We start from the raw sequence: 17,516 nt of genomic DNA, 5'->3' as shown, positions 1-17,516 counted from the left end.
CCAGATTTGAAGACCTTGTAGTGATTTTAAGCAAAAAACCTCTGACAAATACACTATACACTACCCAGCATCAAACAGCAAAGTTGGCAGTTAAATGGTGCGACTAGTGCAGCTAAGCAAGCTAATAACTTCAATACTGGAGGTGGTGGCGAGTTAAATGGAGCTAAAAGGAGAAAATATTAGATTTGTCAAGTGAGCAGACTTTAGGCAACATTAGGCTTGCTGAGGAGTTACTCTGCCTCTGTGTGCACAGCTTAATTAAATTTTAGGGTTACACTTAAACTTGCAGTTGTCTGCAGCCACATTCCTAAAGCAAAACAGTGACGTTTTGTGCAATGCAACAAGAAATGTGTGTACTGAGTTTGTGACATCACAGAAAAAACGTATTAACCATCCAGCCAAAATTAAACGATTAAAAGAAATCTCAACTTAAGTAAAATTAGTCCTCAAAATCATTTTTTTGTGCTCTAACACACTGGGGGGTGTGTCTGCAAAAAATCCTGAATGCAGAAATCATGAACAGCAGTTTCCAAAATTTACTACTACATAGTTCTCAGTCTTTTCATGTTTTCGGCATCTTTTATCTAATATGTATAATGTCCTTGGAAGATAAACTCCCCTTTTCCCATTACACAGATTTTAAATATCCAGTTGAAGAACGACAAGACGACAACTTTGATTCACTTTTTACTGATACTGAAATCAAATGGACAATGAACACGCATGGTCAAGCAACAGCTGGCTAATATCTAGTTCTCTTTAAAACCACAACTGTCTAATTTCAGTGACAAACGTTTTATATACTGTATATATATTGCCTTCTGTATATGTACATAGGTACACGCATAGAGTACATACACACACACTGTTGAGGTTTTAACGCACACACAAACGGGTCACATTTATTTGTAATGACTGGACTTTGTTCAGTTCCTGACTGGAGAGGGGGAGAGGCTTTTCAAAAGGAAATGCATAGATTGGAAAATTTAACACAATGTGCCACAAGCAGGCTCTACGCACACAGTTCAAAGTACACACACTGAATTTGGAGTTCTGTCTTAGAGTTTGGTCCTTAAAAAAAAACAACAAGAAAGAAAAACTCTGAAGATACTTTTCTTTACAGATAGGAAAACATGAGGCGATGTGCTGGAGGGCGAAAGGTGGACAAAACAATTCAATCAACCCTCGTAGGTAAGAGGGGGATTCACAAGATCGACAGGTTAAGAGTTAGAGTACAGCATCATGGGAATGATATTGTTTGGAGGCCATGTGAAGCAGGTTGTAGTGTGGCTGTAGGCCCAAACAATCAACCCTTCCCTTTTAGTGTCCCAACTCACCATCCTTTATGCAAGTGCTGCACAATACCACAGACCATGAGACCTGGTGTCGAGCTTGACCCTAGCAGACTGACAGAATTTCAAGGTCTTGATTGGTCTGTGGAAAATGTGCACACAGGTGAAAACCTTTCAGGGTGCAGGAAATGGTGAGCTGGTGCTTCAAGGTTAATCTCTACAGCCCTGCCAGGAGGAGACAGATGAAGGTGGGACCACTGGCTATATCCTTCCACAGGGCTGTGCATGGCAAACAGATATGGATTGGGGTTGGGGGGGGTGGGCGGGTCCCCTTGTCTTCTGAATACAGATGGTGAGACGTCGGTCGTTGAGTTGGTTGGTGCGTGGTGACAGAGGATGATATGGAATGATGCCCTGAGCGTTTTCGGCCGCCTAGCGGACTAGCGGGGACTGCTTCAGGGAGATGAGGACGGAGCGCATGCGGGACACGTCTTTGGCCTGCTTGCTGGACTTGGGGTTGAAGTCGCAGAGCCGTGCCACCCGCTCCCACTCCGTGCCGGGGTTATTCTCGTCCAGGTCTGAAATCATGGCCTCCTCAGCTGCCCTACACCCGACGGAGAAGAGGAGAAGGGGAGGACATGGGATAGGAAACAGTCAGTGGAGGAAGAGGTAAGATATACCAATGTACACGTACGAGCCTGAGAAAGTTCTCTGCTGATCACCAACACATACGAGTTCTGGTGGAAAACTCAGTCGTGCCGCATCGGCACCACAATGTTGCATGACAAATGCAATCATTAGTTAAAAGTTAAGTTAAAAATTTTAGGATCAAAAATTTGACAAATCCTCACCCAATCTATTGAGGACAACTCTACAGCAGAGCAAATAACAGACAGGTGTCTGGTTTTGATGTTTTTTAGCTTGGTAGGACTTTGTTGGTTCAGCAGAGTCTACCTCAGGGCAGGACAGTCCAATCAACACACAGAAAAGGACATCCACCTGTCTTTACGTCCACCAAAAAAATAAAGAACAAGCTACAACAGCTTCATTACCTGTGGCATGCCCCCAAACTCTGCTTACACATTACAGTACAGTCACCTGTATTTTTGACTCTCCACAACAGTAAAGGGAGGTACAAACCCAGTTCCAGAAAAGGTGGGACATTGTGTAAATGTGTACATAAAAACAGAATGCAACCTGTATTCAATTTAATACAGTAAAAACAATATGTAATATCAAAACTTATTAACTTTAGTGTTAAAAAACCCAAACCCATTCTGAATTTGATGCCTGCAACATGTTCCAAACAAAGTTAAAAGACAGACAGGAGCATGTTTACCACTGTGATACATCACTGTTTCTTTTAACAACACTCAGTAAGCGTTTGGGAACTGAGGACACAAACTGTTGAAGTTTTTAAAGTGACATTCTTTCTCATTCTTACTTGATATACAACCTCAGGTGCTCAACAGTCCAGGGTCTCTGTTGTTGTATTTTGTGCTCCATAATGCACCACACATTTTCAATGGGGGACAGGTCTGGACTGCAGGCAGGTCAGTCTAGTACCTGAACTCTGTTTGTATGAAGCCACACTGCTGTACCACATGCAGAATGTATTTTGGCATTATCTTGATAAAACAAGCAGGGACGTCTCTGACAAAGATGTTGTCTGGATGGCAGAGTATGTTGCTCCAAAACCTGCAGCGTGAGGGGTCTTGGGCATTCAATGCTGGTTTTCGGCGTAGCCTGTTGCATTCAGAGATTTCGCTTGATTTTTAGAATTGTTTTTTCTAAAGATATTATGGATTGAAGTTGTTGAAATCTCTAAATCCCCACAGTTTTGTGTTGAGAAACATTGTTCTTACAATGGTCTTTTTCCAGTCTTTTATTGTTGTCGTCCCAGCTTTTAAAAAACATGTTGCAGGTGTCAAATATAGAATGGGGCTATATTTACAAAAAAAAGAAGTTTATCAGTTTGAACATGTAATATCTCGTCTTTGTACTGTATTCAATTGAATACAAGGCTAAAAGTATTTGCAATCATTGCATTCTGTTTTTACTTAACTACATTTCATAGCATCCCAACTTTTTTTGGGATTGAGGCTGTACATATAAAACATTGATGAGAAATCCAAGGAAAACAAACTGAAGCTAAACAAAATAGTTGTAAGGTCAGATAAGCATTTTTGGTTGGTTAAAAATGCAGTTCAGTGAAGAACTGGGGAAGGGGGGGTTTGCCCACACCCTTGCACTTCAACTTGCCCTGTGGTTGCTTATCTAAAATGTTCTCTTTACACAGCAAGACCCAAGTATAGGGATTTTGAGCTCATCTATATACTTGTCCTTGACTAAAATAAAAAAAAAAAAACGGCAAGTTCTGATTTTTTTTTTTTAACCAAATCCAAAAGAGCTGGAAGCACTGCTGGGCCTTAGCCATGCATTGTGCTGCGGCTGGAAAGCAGGCTATTCGGAGGTGTGGCAAAGAATGAGTTTACTTTGATTTCATGTGTCAGATTTGTGGAACAGATCAATTAATGTCTTCTTGGTGAAGGCTGATGTGTTTCAAAAACCATCTATTGAACCAAAAAATGGACATTTACACTACAGAGCTTACCACATAACACTTGAAGTTAAAAAACAAAAGTTAAAAAAAAGAAAAAAAAAAGAAAAAAGAAAAGACAAAACTTAAAAATGGATCAGTGCCACTATCACAAGACATTTTGAGATGCAAGCCACAGATTATGGCTAAACAAATGTAAGCCCTCATCACACCCCACCCACAAAGTTAGTAATAATTCCACTGCCATTATACATTTCTAGATTTCTATTTCTTTACCCCACCCAACCTGCAGGCACAAACTCAACTACTGACTACAACACAGTACACAAAGCAAAATGGGGATGAGAAGCCAATGAACATTCACTGTCACAACCAACTACGAATACACAAAAGGAACTAGAAGGACCACAACATCACAGAAGGGACATTTTGACAAACCCCTATCTAGGCAGTGGATTTAACTGTTGGGACAGTAAACTAGGTATCTGTGCAAAGTAATAATAGTTATCTAACATACACACAGAACTGCATCTATCCCCCTGTCAAGAATATGAAGTATTTGGAGGTTCTGGGTTTTTGTATTTTTACTTAACTGGTCTAGGCGGTAGCAAGGATGGTTAATGTGTGTGCTTTAAGGTGCATAGGAAAAGAAAACAAGGAGAAACAGTTTCACAAGTCAGAATTTAGAAGAGAGAGAGAAAGGGAGGGGACGAAATGAAAGACAACAAAAATGAGCTAAATGCAGATGTTGAAAGCCAGCATGCAAAAAGCGACATTTTTTAAATTTCTTTTTTTCTTCTTCTAATTCTACAAAATGATTACTGTGCAGCCTTTGGTTTGGTGAGAGGGAAAAAAAGACATGTCTGTGAATACTGCTTCCTGTCATTCTTTGTCAGTTACACACTACATGTTTTGATTGTGACCTGGGGTCTCATTTAGAAAACTTGGTCGAAACACAACATTATCTTAGTGATATTCTAGACCATAAAACCTCCACAAGGGCAACAACAAGCACCTTTATCTTCATATGTCAAAAGACATTATCACAATTTATCTCACTACATTTGCAAATGATGTGGCCAGCTCCAACTTTCCCCAAATCTTAAACATTCTTGAAAATTGGGACATAACCATAAAGACAGGGGTCTTTAGGGTATAGCTAAACCTTTTAACACATTAGATGACAATACATGACATTATAATACTTCATTTTTATGTTTTATGTTATCAGTAGGAATTTCTAGTTTTAGAATGACATATATTTCACATATAAAAACCGTTAAAGGATACATTTTCACAAAAAAAAAAAGAATAAAATTGTATTTAATTTTTTTTTTTTTTTTTTTTTTTTTGGTAGGACATGATTTGTCCTAATTCTCAAGCATGGGTGTAGGGATTGTTCAGAGACTGTGTAGAGATGCATCTATTGTCACATTTCTTAATCCCCAGCGTGTGTGTGGGAAGTGGTATTCACATCATTTGTTCTTACAGAGTGCTTATAAATGAGGCCCCTGGAGTCGCCCTTCACAGATTCACACCAACAAGATGGAGGAGGAGGACGTGGTGTGATTCAGTGTCATTTTGCACCAACACTGCTGAGGCTCAAAAGCAATTTGTTTGGTAGTACTGGGTCAATCCACACTATAAGCTAACTACACGCTGCATTAGCTGCATTGAAGTGTGCACATTAAAAAGGATATTGAAAAACATAATAAAATATCTTGTTTCCTAATGAAAAGACAAAAGGGGTACTTTAATATTAAGTTACAAATGAAATGGAAATGTAGTGCCAATTTTCAAAAGGAGAACAGTTTAAACAACATAATTAAAGACCAACCAAAAAATAAATTAGAAATGTCACACTACTTTTATCAAACATTTATACAGAAAAAAAAAATTAAATAATAACTGACGCTGCTATGAGTTAATGTCCCCTATTGCCCCTGATAATCAAAGCTGATGAATAAGAGCAGAAAAACATGCACACCACAATGCAGGCTAACAGACATTCCCAAATAATCTGATAGTAAACCAAAGGCTGCACAGCTCAGGCTACTGGACAGCTAGCTGGGCAAATCAGCATGTCATCCTGTAGGACAGCAGTAGCTACAGAGCAGCTAACATTCTAATCAAGCATGAACACAGTTCAGTTTGAAGCAGTTGTGTAACCGTGATTTGACCAGTGGTGTTATCAATAAAAAACAAAACAAAACATCTTTTATTTAGCTGGGACTGGCAACAGGATGGAGAGGAGAGACAGTGGTGTGAGTGTCAACATCACAACCAAATTCTAACCTGTTAAATGCTAATGATGGAAACAAAGCTGGGGAGACTGTATCTCTGACTCTGAAGAGACGTTTAATGTCGTCTTACTAATAAAAACTGTTCTGCAGACTATAAAAATATAAAATATCCTCAGAGACAAAACAAAGTATGAGCTGGAGTGTCTTGAGTCTTACAGACAGCTCAAGTTGAAGTCTAACTATATTTATTTAAAAGCTATTACAAGGAATTTCATATTTTGTTGATTTTGGAGGCCCCTGCAGTGACTGTAATAGCCACAAAATATAACAAAAATAGACATCAAAAATGAAATCATCAAGAGAGAAGTCTGCTTCTTCTTAACTGGCTAATACAAATATAAATGTCCTATATAAATGGCCATTATTGGGCCGATATTATCAGCCTATTGATACATCTGTCTGGCTCTAGTTGACATGGTGGAAATATTTTGTACACATGTCTTATTGTGACATATTTTTCTTGCGTTGTTCTGTCACAGAACTAAGTAGAAGTATAACATAAGTAAGTGGCTACAGCTGGAGATATGGGCTGTTAGTGGGAGAACTTAGGAAGTTAGGATTGTAGAGATTCAAAGGAAGGAACCAACAAGAACAATGTTAACTCTGCACATTGTGCAGCGGAGTCACATTTTAAAAACAACACTCAGGATATTTTAAAAAAAAGGAGGGATTAGGTGACACACGCAAACACCCAAGTCACACACACAACTGCTTCAAACAAATCTATAAGCAGCCTAACTCCTGAATAATATAGTTTAGACTAATTTGGGGGAAAATCACATTTGTTAAGTAAAACAAAACACTTTCTGTGAGAGATCATACGATTAATGTATTAGTGTCATGTATTTGCAAAATGTTTTGCTGAAATGACTTGAAGGGAAACAGTATGGAAGTGACAAATGGAGGAGGAGTCAACACAGGCACAGTTATGAGAGAATTAATTTAATTTTCAGAGATTTAACTGTGGAGTTTAGAAGAGTGTGTGTAGTGGCATGCAGTCATTCTTGTTACTCAAATATCCTGACAGGCATCCACTCATTAATGACATGCAGATATATGAGGTAAGAAGTTATTGCTAAAGTTTCTGGAAAAAGAAAAAAAAACTACAACCTGGATGATGAGTGTATCAATTAGAAATCCAAAAAGTTAAAAATGAAAAAAATTGAACTAAAATATGGTAACACAAGGGGATAACTAATGCCCTGACTACTGAGATGAATGTGATGTCAGTGGTTGGATGCTGGGAGTTGATGAATATGGAGAAAAGCAAAAGAAGATGGAAAGGGAGGATGTTAGTTGGAGCAACATACACATAACCAATGAGCTCAGAGAAGGGCTGCTTGTAGAAGTCTTCATCCAGCACCCTGGACAAACATCCGCCCAAACGACAGAGCAGCAAGAAGGCAGGAGAGAAGAGAGACAGCGATAAAAGGGAGAAGAGGATGGAAACACAAGCATTATAGGTTACCACACAATAATAAGCTAAGGCATATAATCAAAGGCTCAGGTTTGTTGGAAGGATTTCTAAATGCAGGGAGCCCAGGGAGACTGTCAGCTGATTGTGTCCACCCTCTGAAATCTTTAATTACACGGCTCTGGTGATCAGCTCGTCTTCACATTTGAAACAAATTACAGAAGTGAGAGAATAATGTCAAAATACTAACAAATTCCAGTTTTTACACCTTGCATTTTTTTTTTCTTTTTTGATTGCTACTCATGCAAAACATGCAACTTTAATATTAAGATTTAATGTCTGGTAAATTTGGAGGATAGAGATCGGTCTTCTCTACACATTTTACAGTGCAAACCAAGTGATTGATTAGTTTGGGGGAAAAATAAATAGATTAATAATGAAATAATTGTTAGTTGCAGCCCTGACTCTTCTCATACTTGTACATCTGTTAGCCAGTTTACTTATCTTTATCAGACAACGACCATCCGTATGGAAGGATTACACATCAGTTAACACTTTTCTACCAAACGTAGGGTTGCCAGTTGAGTAGGGAGTCATGGCTGAAGGTGGTTTATTATTAATAAGGCAGCAGGGCTACATTACAGCGCAGGAGAGACAAACACACAGAAACTTTGCCAATTCCCCTCTGCAGAATGATGAGTTACCTGGTGGAGGAAACATGTCAGCCATGCAGCATATTACACATCCTTAAATAGTAGGAGGAGTGTTGTTATTATAAACTAGTCAAGACCAATTAACTACATCCAAACTTAGTACACAGTTAATAGAACAATTTGGTAAACTCCTTCAACATGTCAAAAATATTTCATCATGAGATTATATACTACATTTTTAAAACATCTGAATTTTACTTGCTTAAAATCAGTCTTCATATTTATTTGCCTGTTAACAGCTATTGTACTACACTGAAAATAAAAGGAATGACAAATGCGCAGTGAAGTGAAGGAGCCCCGTGGATCGAATCTCACACTCTGGAGTCAGTAGCCTGTATGTTGCTAAAGCAACATGCCAGCCCACTGTCAAGGGATCTGACTATTTTGGTTCAATCTGACACACTCATCTAACTCTGCCCATTTATAACCAGGTGGAGTAAATCTAAGATGATAATATAAACACTTTAAACAGCCATGACTAAATTGCTGTATGATAAGATCTAACTTTTTGAGGTCTAAAGATATTTAAACTGATTGCTGGGAAATGTAATATAAGTGAACCTGTATTTGTTGCAGGCCTGTTGTAGAGTGTGTGCGTCAAGGCATGAGACGTTACAATACTGAGTTGAATATTATGTTGTTCTTGGCTCATACACTGTAGCACCTCAGTTTCCCACTAAAGAAAAAGATTTGATTTTACAATGTTATCCACACATATGTGAACAAGTGAACTGCTAACTGGAGGGTGTGGGATAATGACGAGTGAAAACGGTGATGGTAAACCAGCACATCGTCTTTCTCGAACCACAAGGCTAAGGTGGATGCATTTCTTTTCCTGTTGGAGACTCTACACCTGGTATATTCAACTAGTGGCCTGCAGGCCGGATACGGCTCTTTTGAGTTTTTCTATGGCCCGCAAATCTACTTTGAGGCATCTGAACCACTATGGTTTTAGTTACATCTTTTTAAAACACCTGTGCTGTGATTGGCCAAAAAAAGACTTACAGCAGCTCTGCCACCTGTCCTTTGCTCATTCAAGGTTCACATTGCACTCTGGGCTGATCAGACACAGACAATAAGCTTCAAAATTTCTCTCTCCAAGCTATGGAGACGTAATGTTGATTGTAGAAGTCGCCGATTCCAGAGTAAATGGACTGACAAGATTTGTTTTGGCCGCCACAACAAGTAATAAACGGGTGTGTTCATTGTGCAACAGCTGTAATGCTGTGATGAGAGAATGCAACAAGAAGAGGCCCTACAAGTCAAGTCATAGCTCATTTTCAGTTTTCCTGAGGGCTTAGAGGAACAGAAGTAAAAGTGCAAGAATCTCTAGCATCTTTTCAAGTGGTCCAGTCAAGTGGCCCTTAGGTCAAAATGATACCATTAAAGTGAAAGCTGCACAAATTTGTTGATTTGTTGATTGAACAAATTTGTTGCCAACTATTTTGATAACAGATTTAATGGTTTCAGTCATTTTTAAGCAAAAATGTCAAACATTAGCTGGTTCCAGCTTTTTAAATGTGAGGATTTGCTGCTTTTCTTTGTCATTTATGATAAAGAATAAGGAGTTTTTAGGTTTTGGACTGTTGGTGGGACAAAAGAAGCAATTTGAAGATGTCACTTTGAATGTCAGATTAATTAATAATGAAAAAATCCCTAGTTGCAGCCCTAGTTTATTGCATATAGTAATATATCTATTAACACTATACTGTAAGAGCTATCTGTAACAAATAACTGACAAACTACTCAATGAAGCTCACAAACCCCCAGTGATCATTGTATTTAAGTTCAATAGCCCTGCACTCCACACTGAGCCAAAACCTTAGTATTTGGTTCTATACTCACCTGCAGCTGAATCCAACACTTGCTATCATTTCAGAACTGTTAAAATACTTAAACTCTTAAGATTGCAGATTGTTGTGACTGTTTTTTGGTGTAAACACACACTATAAATGCGTTTTATTCATGTTCCCGGAGTCCTGTTTCTACCCCTCTATGAAGCCAGTACCTGTTATTGGTTTTGGTTTTCTCCAGCTGCTCGTTCTGCCTGGCGTGCCACTCTTCCAGCTCCACCTTGGCCTTCTCCTTCCACTCTGACTCCTGCTTGCGAGAGTTTTCATCTGGGGAGGAAGATGATCGAGGACAGGAGCGATGAACAAATGAAATAAATGTCAACATTGGCGTTCTTTAACCAACATTTTATGAACAGGTACAAATGCCATGAAAATAACCCCTGCCAAGTTGAAGCTGAAAGGACTTATCTGATTTATTTATTTATATTTAAATATTATTATCATTGTTGTTTTTATTATTATTATTGTTCTCATATTATACATTATACATATTTTTTTTCAATTAGTCTGCCATCACTTGCATTATTTACTTTGTTGTTCTGTACTTTGTGTTTTTAATAACTTTGAAATCTTTATTTAGTTGGAAGCTTCAAATAAGCCCTCAGCATTTGGACATGTTCCTGCACTGTATATTATTTTTTGGCATTTTTAAGTTGTGCAAAATAAAACCAAACTAGAATGAACAAAACATCAACCTTCACTTGTCACATCTCAGACAGCAGTGGTCTGTTTTATCCCTGTACAAAGATACTCTGAGCTGTGCTTACCTAGCATCTCCAGCCTCTCTCTTTGCTCCTCCCTCCACTTGCGTAGGCTTTCAGGTTCGGCCTGCAGACGGTCTGCATTGGAGATTGCTGCATAGGCGTCTGAAGGACCGTTGCTTTCCTGAGAAACAAATGGCATTACGATAAGCAGAGATAATTCTGTTACTTTTATCAATGTCAGTTACAGAAATGTGGTGAAGAAATATTCAGGCTCTCATCCTGAACTATTCAGCTTTCAAACTATCATCTGACAGATTTAGAATCACCATAATTATATTAATTTCAATATGTATGTAGTATATCATCATAAAAGTTAGCTGTGTGCCATTTGATATGCTTTATTAAAACCAAAAATGGCCCACTTTGAGTTTATCAGCTTAGGTTCTCTGACTGCCACAAAGAAGTCCTGACAGTGCAAAAGGCAGCAATGTTGCAATGACAGCACAGGAAAAGGAAGTTGGAGCGGATTTAACAGACAGATATTCAAACCTCTGTGGTTAGCACTGAAATCATTACTGCTACGGAGCTGAAAGGAAAGAAGAGGCTGCTGAATCTATGCCTAAAAGGGAGATTTAACACTGGAGCAAATCTCAATATCCCATTAATTCACTTACAGGGCAGTTCTGGTTTATTACAGCTTTGGTTTTATATTTTGTATTTTTGTGGCATCATTCCTATCAGGAATTATGCTGTTGCATTCTTATAATTTGCTGACATCTGGGAACATCACTAAATTAAGTCAGATGGGACAAGAACCATAAGCAGTCAGATGATAAGAGTCTGTGTTTAAACGCACCATCAGGTTACCTTAACTTTTTAGACAGAAAATCACAGGAAAATGGTTTGTCACCCACACTGCCATGATGACCAATGTCAAAATAAGTTACAATTTACAGGTTCAACGCTGACCTATTGCACTTGCAGTAGTTGTGCACATACCATTTTTTCTGTACAATGATGGCTTATTATTACCGACATTTCAGGTGGTTTAACCCTCAGTTTTACATCCAAATAAAGAGTTGTAGATAACCTGCTTTAACTGTTGAAACTTATAGAAATTATGGACAAAATCATGGCATTTAGATCAAGTTGTAATAAACCAGAATTATTCTTTAAGAGTTGTGCTATTAGAGATGAAACAATTGCTTGTTTTACGTTATTTGTCATGTACATGTACTGTCATGTACAATCATACAGACTAACATACACTAAGATTCACTTTCAGTGCCTGATGCATCCCAGTACTGACAGCAGAATTGACCTATTATACATGTTTTTTCATGGTGAGGGATACTTGAGATCCCAGAGGAAATCCAGGCAAGCAAGGGGAGAACATGCAAACCACACACATTAAGACCCTGCCAGAACCAGGGTTTGAACCCTTCTTGCTGTGAGGCGAAAGCGCTAAAAACTGCACCATAACTGTGGTGCCAACTGAAAGGTTTTCAACATAAACTTAATTTCAGAGTGTGTATCTGTACTTTTTGAAACTTTCAGCACATTTTAACAGTGCTGTGCTAATAATGAAAATCTTAACAATTTTGGTTACGATAAACATGATTAGAAAATTTCATCTTTCATGTCTATGTGCTACACACATATCCACCAAATAACAACAGTGGGGAGATCAGGGCCAACAGTATGGGACTTTTTTCACATGGGAATGTTAAGGTTTTTCTTTACTGTAACATTATGGACACAAATATCACATGATTTGGTCATTTACCAAAACAATAACATCAATGTACTGACAACAAGCCTGAGGAAAGCTGGGAAACACAAAACCACACAGCTGTAAGAAGGTACAAGTGAAAGCTCTACTTTACAGATCAAAAGATCAGAGATGTTTGGTTTGGACAATGTGATGCATGTGTACACTGAGAGCACAATAATTCCACCTAATCACACACAAAATAGAGAGGAACACACTTAAGGACAGAAGAATTTAAGAATCTGACAATTGAGAGCAATATTCTTGATATTAAAAAAGGTAAATTAGTATTACCCCATGAAGCTCTCCGTTGACAGCACCATCTACAAAGATACAAGGAAAACAGCTGTTAAAAATCATGCAGACAAATCAAACCAGAGACATGATTAAGCAACATGACAAAACTATAACAACACAACTTTGACTAACTGGGAATCTTTTGCTCCTGCTGAATCCTCAAGATTGTCATACACGCATATTTCATAATATGATATGTCAGCACTTCTGGCCAGTTACTATTGCTACACCACAACGAAGCTACAGCTCCAAGGAAATGAAGCTGTCATGGCCAAAGGTCGTTAAGGGCCATCAATTTCCTCTGGTGGCTGTCAGGTTAGCTGGAACAAACTAACGTAGCAACATGTCGGGCTGCCAGCAAGCAGTCAAGCTGGATAGGAGAAAATGAATGGCACAGCCACTAACGGTAGAGCTGATGCTATCCGCTTCATTCATTTCAGAAACGTTACTTATAGCTTGTGTCGTCACATAAACATTTTATGTTACATATCAATACGAGTTTTCCTTTTACGTGTTTGTGTTCATTTAACAATTCCAGACAAATTATCACAGGCTCATTTTAACGCTAGCTAAGCCTTCTTGGCTAATATGTTAGCGACGCTAACTCAGCTAACGTTAGCAAGCAGACTAGAAGAACATCAACTTCAGTCTGTTTTCATAACCAAAGTCAGGTTTCACGCAACACGTATCGTTTAAAAACACACACAACCCATAAGAATAAAGCTAAGCGGATGGACAATGTTAACGGTGAATGGAGGCTAACTGTCCGCTTGGCCACAGCAGTCACCCACCGTCTGTAAACGATGAGGGAACCTCTCCGCTGTCCAGGATGCTGAAGCCTTCGTCGTTTTCAATCCCCGCGATTTCGCTCTCCTGCTGGGCCAGGAAGGCAGCAGCGGGGTCCTCCTCCGAGCCGACACCGTTTCCAGCCGCGGGCGCGTTCAGCATGTCAAAATCATCCATGTTGTGTGGATTTGTGAGGAGATAAATATAAGAAACGGCGAGCAGGTGTAGTGGGTGACCGAAACCGATTAGCTCAACGGGAAGAAGGACGACAAAAATCTGAACAGCTAGCGAAGCGGAAACGGGTGAATAACCAATCACAAGCCAATGCGTGTGACTGATAGGACTGATCACCAATCATGAAGCAGCTGCCTCAAAATCGGACCAATCAAATGTGTAAACCCTCCTGCATACGGGTCCCATGACCTGCTACGTGCTGTCAGAGCTCTGATAAAAAAAAATCCGCAGTCTGCGATTAGGTGAGATTCAACTGCTACATATTTAATATATGGTGATATCTTCACACCAATTATATATTGATATTTTTTATCAACAACTGAACGAAAAAACACAAGAAAAGAAATATACATATATGTGTACTGTAAGATGTATATGGATTTTTCTTCAAGTGCAAATCAAAGGATACAAAGCACTGAATACTTTTAATGACCTTGGATTAGGGATGTTAATGACTAATCATTAATTGATTAATCACCTTTAAAAAATATGAGCACTTAAAAATGTATTGATTGATAATGTATGTTTTGTGCACCATTTCTCTGGAGGTCACGGGTTTTCAACTAAAAAAGACACTCAGTATGCTTTATTGGCATGACTATACGAAATACAATATTCCCAAAGTCTTTATTTTATGAATTTTACAGTTGTATTTTTTATTTATAATACAAATGTACAATTCATAAAATGAAGAATATAGATATGAGCATTTGTTTAAAAGCAATGAAATATACAGATATAGCAACATATCTGGATTATGGTATGAAGTACAGGCCTATCAATACAAAAACCAAATGAGTAAATAAACAAATCAATTTAACTTAATTTAATTTAAATTAAATTTAACAATAAAAATGAAAATTAGAATAAAAAATAAGTCTTTTTTTCAGGTTCCACTGGCCATCCTCACATCATGACATAAGGAAATAAATTTGGCTGCGATCATCTCACATTTGGGTATTTCTCCATGTAAAAATGGGAGTTTCTCCGTGTCTGTCACAGTTTTAAATTCAGTGTGCACTTTTATTACATTGGGAAAATGTTCATTTCTCAGGGCCAGGTATGAGGAAGAACAAGGTGAGTTCTGTCTCTACCTCTTGTCTGTCAAACTGAGTCTCTCCTGCTCTGACAGCCAGCCGTCTATGACAACACTTTTCTATGTCTAAACTGTGGTCACAGAGTCTGCACAAAGTCAAGACTTTTCTTAATTTAGGAGCTTTCAGTGTTTTCTAATAATTTGGTTTGGTCTTTCTTGTTTGTCTAGAAATGGTAGTAACTGCACCTCATTTGACAATTTATGTTTTTGTGCTGCTAATAAAATCTTTCTTTTGAAGCTTGGTTTTGCTGTATTACTGCACATTTCTGCAGGTTTTCCTTAAATTTGGCTGTATGAGATCATAGTTTCACTTTACTTTAGTCCTCCAAATGCCCTCTGTAAAACACCAGCAGAGTTTTGGCTTTGTTGCTATAAAGCTGGTGAAGCACCCTGGCAACATTTGTCATGCCCAGCCCAAAGCCTAATGTCCTGGTGGTTAATTATTAACAGCTCTGACAGTCTCAAAGGGCTCAGGTGACAAGAAGGCATTCACCTGACTTAAAGTATGCAGCTTGGAGTGAGTTCATTGGTTTAAAACACCAGAGCAATGTCAGTAGGTAGACTCAGTACTACAGTATTTCAAAACTAGAACTAGACTAAAAGTTGATTTTGCTTTGAGCTGAAAACCTGTATTACTAAACATTAAGAACCACAAGGAACAAAAGCATGCATTGACCTGTTGCTTACTTGACAGAAATCATGAAAAGCAAAGGTGCATGTTCTTGCTGAGACAAGAGAACCTGTTAGTGAGTGTCTCATCTCCTGCCTTAGGACCTAAAGGACCAGTACTAAGATTTATTAGCATCTAGTGGTGAGATTACAGATTGAAAACATGTCGCCTCACCCTCTCCATCCAAGCATGCAGATGAAGCCACAGTGGCTGCAAAAAACACAAAAGGTCCTTTCTAATGTCTACTGTAAAACATGGAAGACGACATAGATATAAACAGCTTGTTCTGAGAAAAGAAAATACAATTCTTATTTTCAGGTAATTATGCAATGAGGAAAACATACTTCTGATTATTATATTTAATTTCTGCCATATTCTGCCAATAGATACCGGTAAATCCTACTCAGAGATGTAGGATTTGACAATGACCTGGCTCCTAATTTTCCTGCAGTTTTAATTAAGTTTACACACAAAAAAAAAACTGAATAAAAAGACAAAGAAAAAATGCTATTCTTTTTTGTAATCTGACTTTTTTATGATTGTTAAATCTGGCATAAAAATCCAGAGCACAATCAAAATGACTGGCATACAAGGAGCATAAACCATAAGTGACTATGGCTGCACAGCCAGGGAACAAATTAATTATATATTAATAAATTGCATAATTAGTGAGTGGTGCAATACAGTGTTGAATGGACTGGACTGTCAGAAGACTGACCTTAGTGTGAGCTAAAGTGGAAAATTTAGATACTGCAATACTGTTGGAGCTCCAAAACTGTTATTGAACGGATACAGAGTGCAGAAATCAGCACATTACTAAGTTAAAAGCCCCATTTATAGTACTGTTCCCATAAGCAGTGCTGTATAACTGGCTAATAAATTCTGCTTACATATCCAAGAGAATTATAATTGAATCGAGAATCGTGAAAACTACATTTGAAAACAGCACCTCTGTCAACTTCTTTACTCCAGTAAACCAACAGAAACACATCATCACAGATTATAGTTATCTTATCTTTTTTTTTTTACATAAAACATCTTTTTTAAAACTGCATGATTCTTATTTTGACTTACTTAACATATGTTTTACATGTGCAACACCAATTTAAAAAAGTTGTGACATGTAAAACTTAAAAAAAAAAAACAGAATGCAATGATTTGCAAAAACTTTTCAACCAATATTCAATTGAATAAAGTAGAAAGACAAGTTATTTAAGTTGAAAAGTAACTGGTTAACTGACTTGATTTTTGTAAATATAAACTCATTCTGCATTTGACGCCTGCAACATATTCCAAAAGAATGTGAGACAGGAGCATGTTTACCACTATGATACATCACATTTTCTTTTTACATCACTCAGTAAGAGTGAAAATTGAGGACACAAATTGTTAAAGTTTTTAAAGTGAAATTCTCTCAGTCTTACTCGATATACGACTCCAGTTGCTCAACAGTCCGGGGCGTATGTGTACCTTTCAGCATTAATGGGGCCTTCACAGATATGACAGTTACCTACATTGCCACGGTTACTAACACACACATCCATCATCACAGATGCTGCTTTTGAACTCAGTGCTGGTAAAAATCTGGGCCCCGATCCCCAGAGCCTTCGTAGCGCTATGTGTGAATTGTATTTTAAGGGAGACCTTAAAATACAACTTATGACGCATGTAGCGCTACGAAGGCTCTGGGAAACGGGGCACTGGATGGTCCTTTTCCTGTTTAGCCCAAAGGACACGACGTCCATAATTTCAAAAAATAATCTGAAATGTGGACTAGTCAGACGACAACACACTTTTCTAAAGTCAGCAGCGTTTGTGGCTGT

The 17,516-nt window shown here is 38.2% G+C and overlaps 1 protein-coding gene across 2 annotated transcripts; it reads right to left on the bottom strand.

Annotated features, from left to right (window-relative positions):
- Positions 1-674: 674 nt before the first annotated feature.
- Positions 675-13,968, bottom strand: clta (clathrin, light chain A). 2 transcript variants are annotated; one of them, XM_084716109.1, is made up of 7 exons: positions 13,699-13,968; positions 12,905-12,933; positions 10,903-11,020; positions 10,291-10,402; positions 7,466-7,519; positions 4,446-4,481; positions 675-1,896 (listed from the first exon to the last, which is right to left on the bottom strand). In XM_084716109.1, the coding sequence occupies exons 1-7, from the start codon at positions 13,868-13,870 to the stop codon at positions 1,725-1,727; spliced, it is 693 nt and encodes a 230-aa protein (XP_084572235.1). In that variant the 5' UTR covers positions 13,871-13,968; the 3' UTR covers positions 675-1,724. The 2 variants fall into 2 exon arrangements, with proteins under 2 accessions (XP_084572235.1, XP_084572236.1); XM_084716110.1 differs by lacking the exons at positions 4,446-4,481; positions 7,466-7,519 and having other exon boundaries at positions 13,699-13,966.
- Between the last annotated feature and the right edge of the window lie 3,548 nt (positions 13,969-17,516).

Source organism: Lutjanus erythropterus, chromosome 3 (genome assembly GCF_056507025.1).
Source record: "Lutjanus erythropterus isolate fLutEry1 chromosome 3, fLutEry1.hap2, whole genome shotgun sequence".
NCBI classification, from domain to species: domain Eukaryota; kingdom Metazoa; phylum Chordata; class Actinopteri; order Lutjaniformes; family Lutjanidae; genus Lutjanus; species Lutjanus erythropterus.
This window is presented reverse-complemented; position numbering and strand designations above follow the sequence as displayed.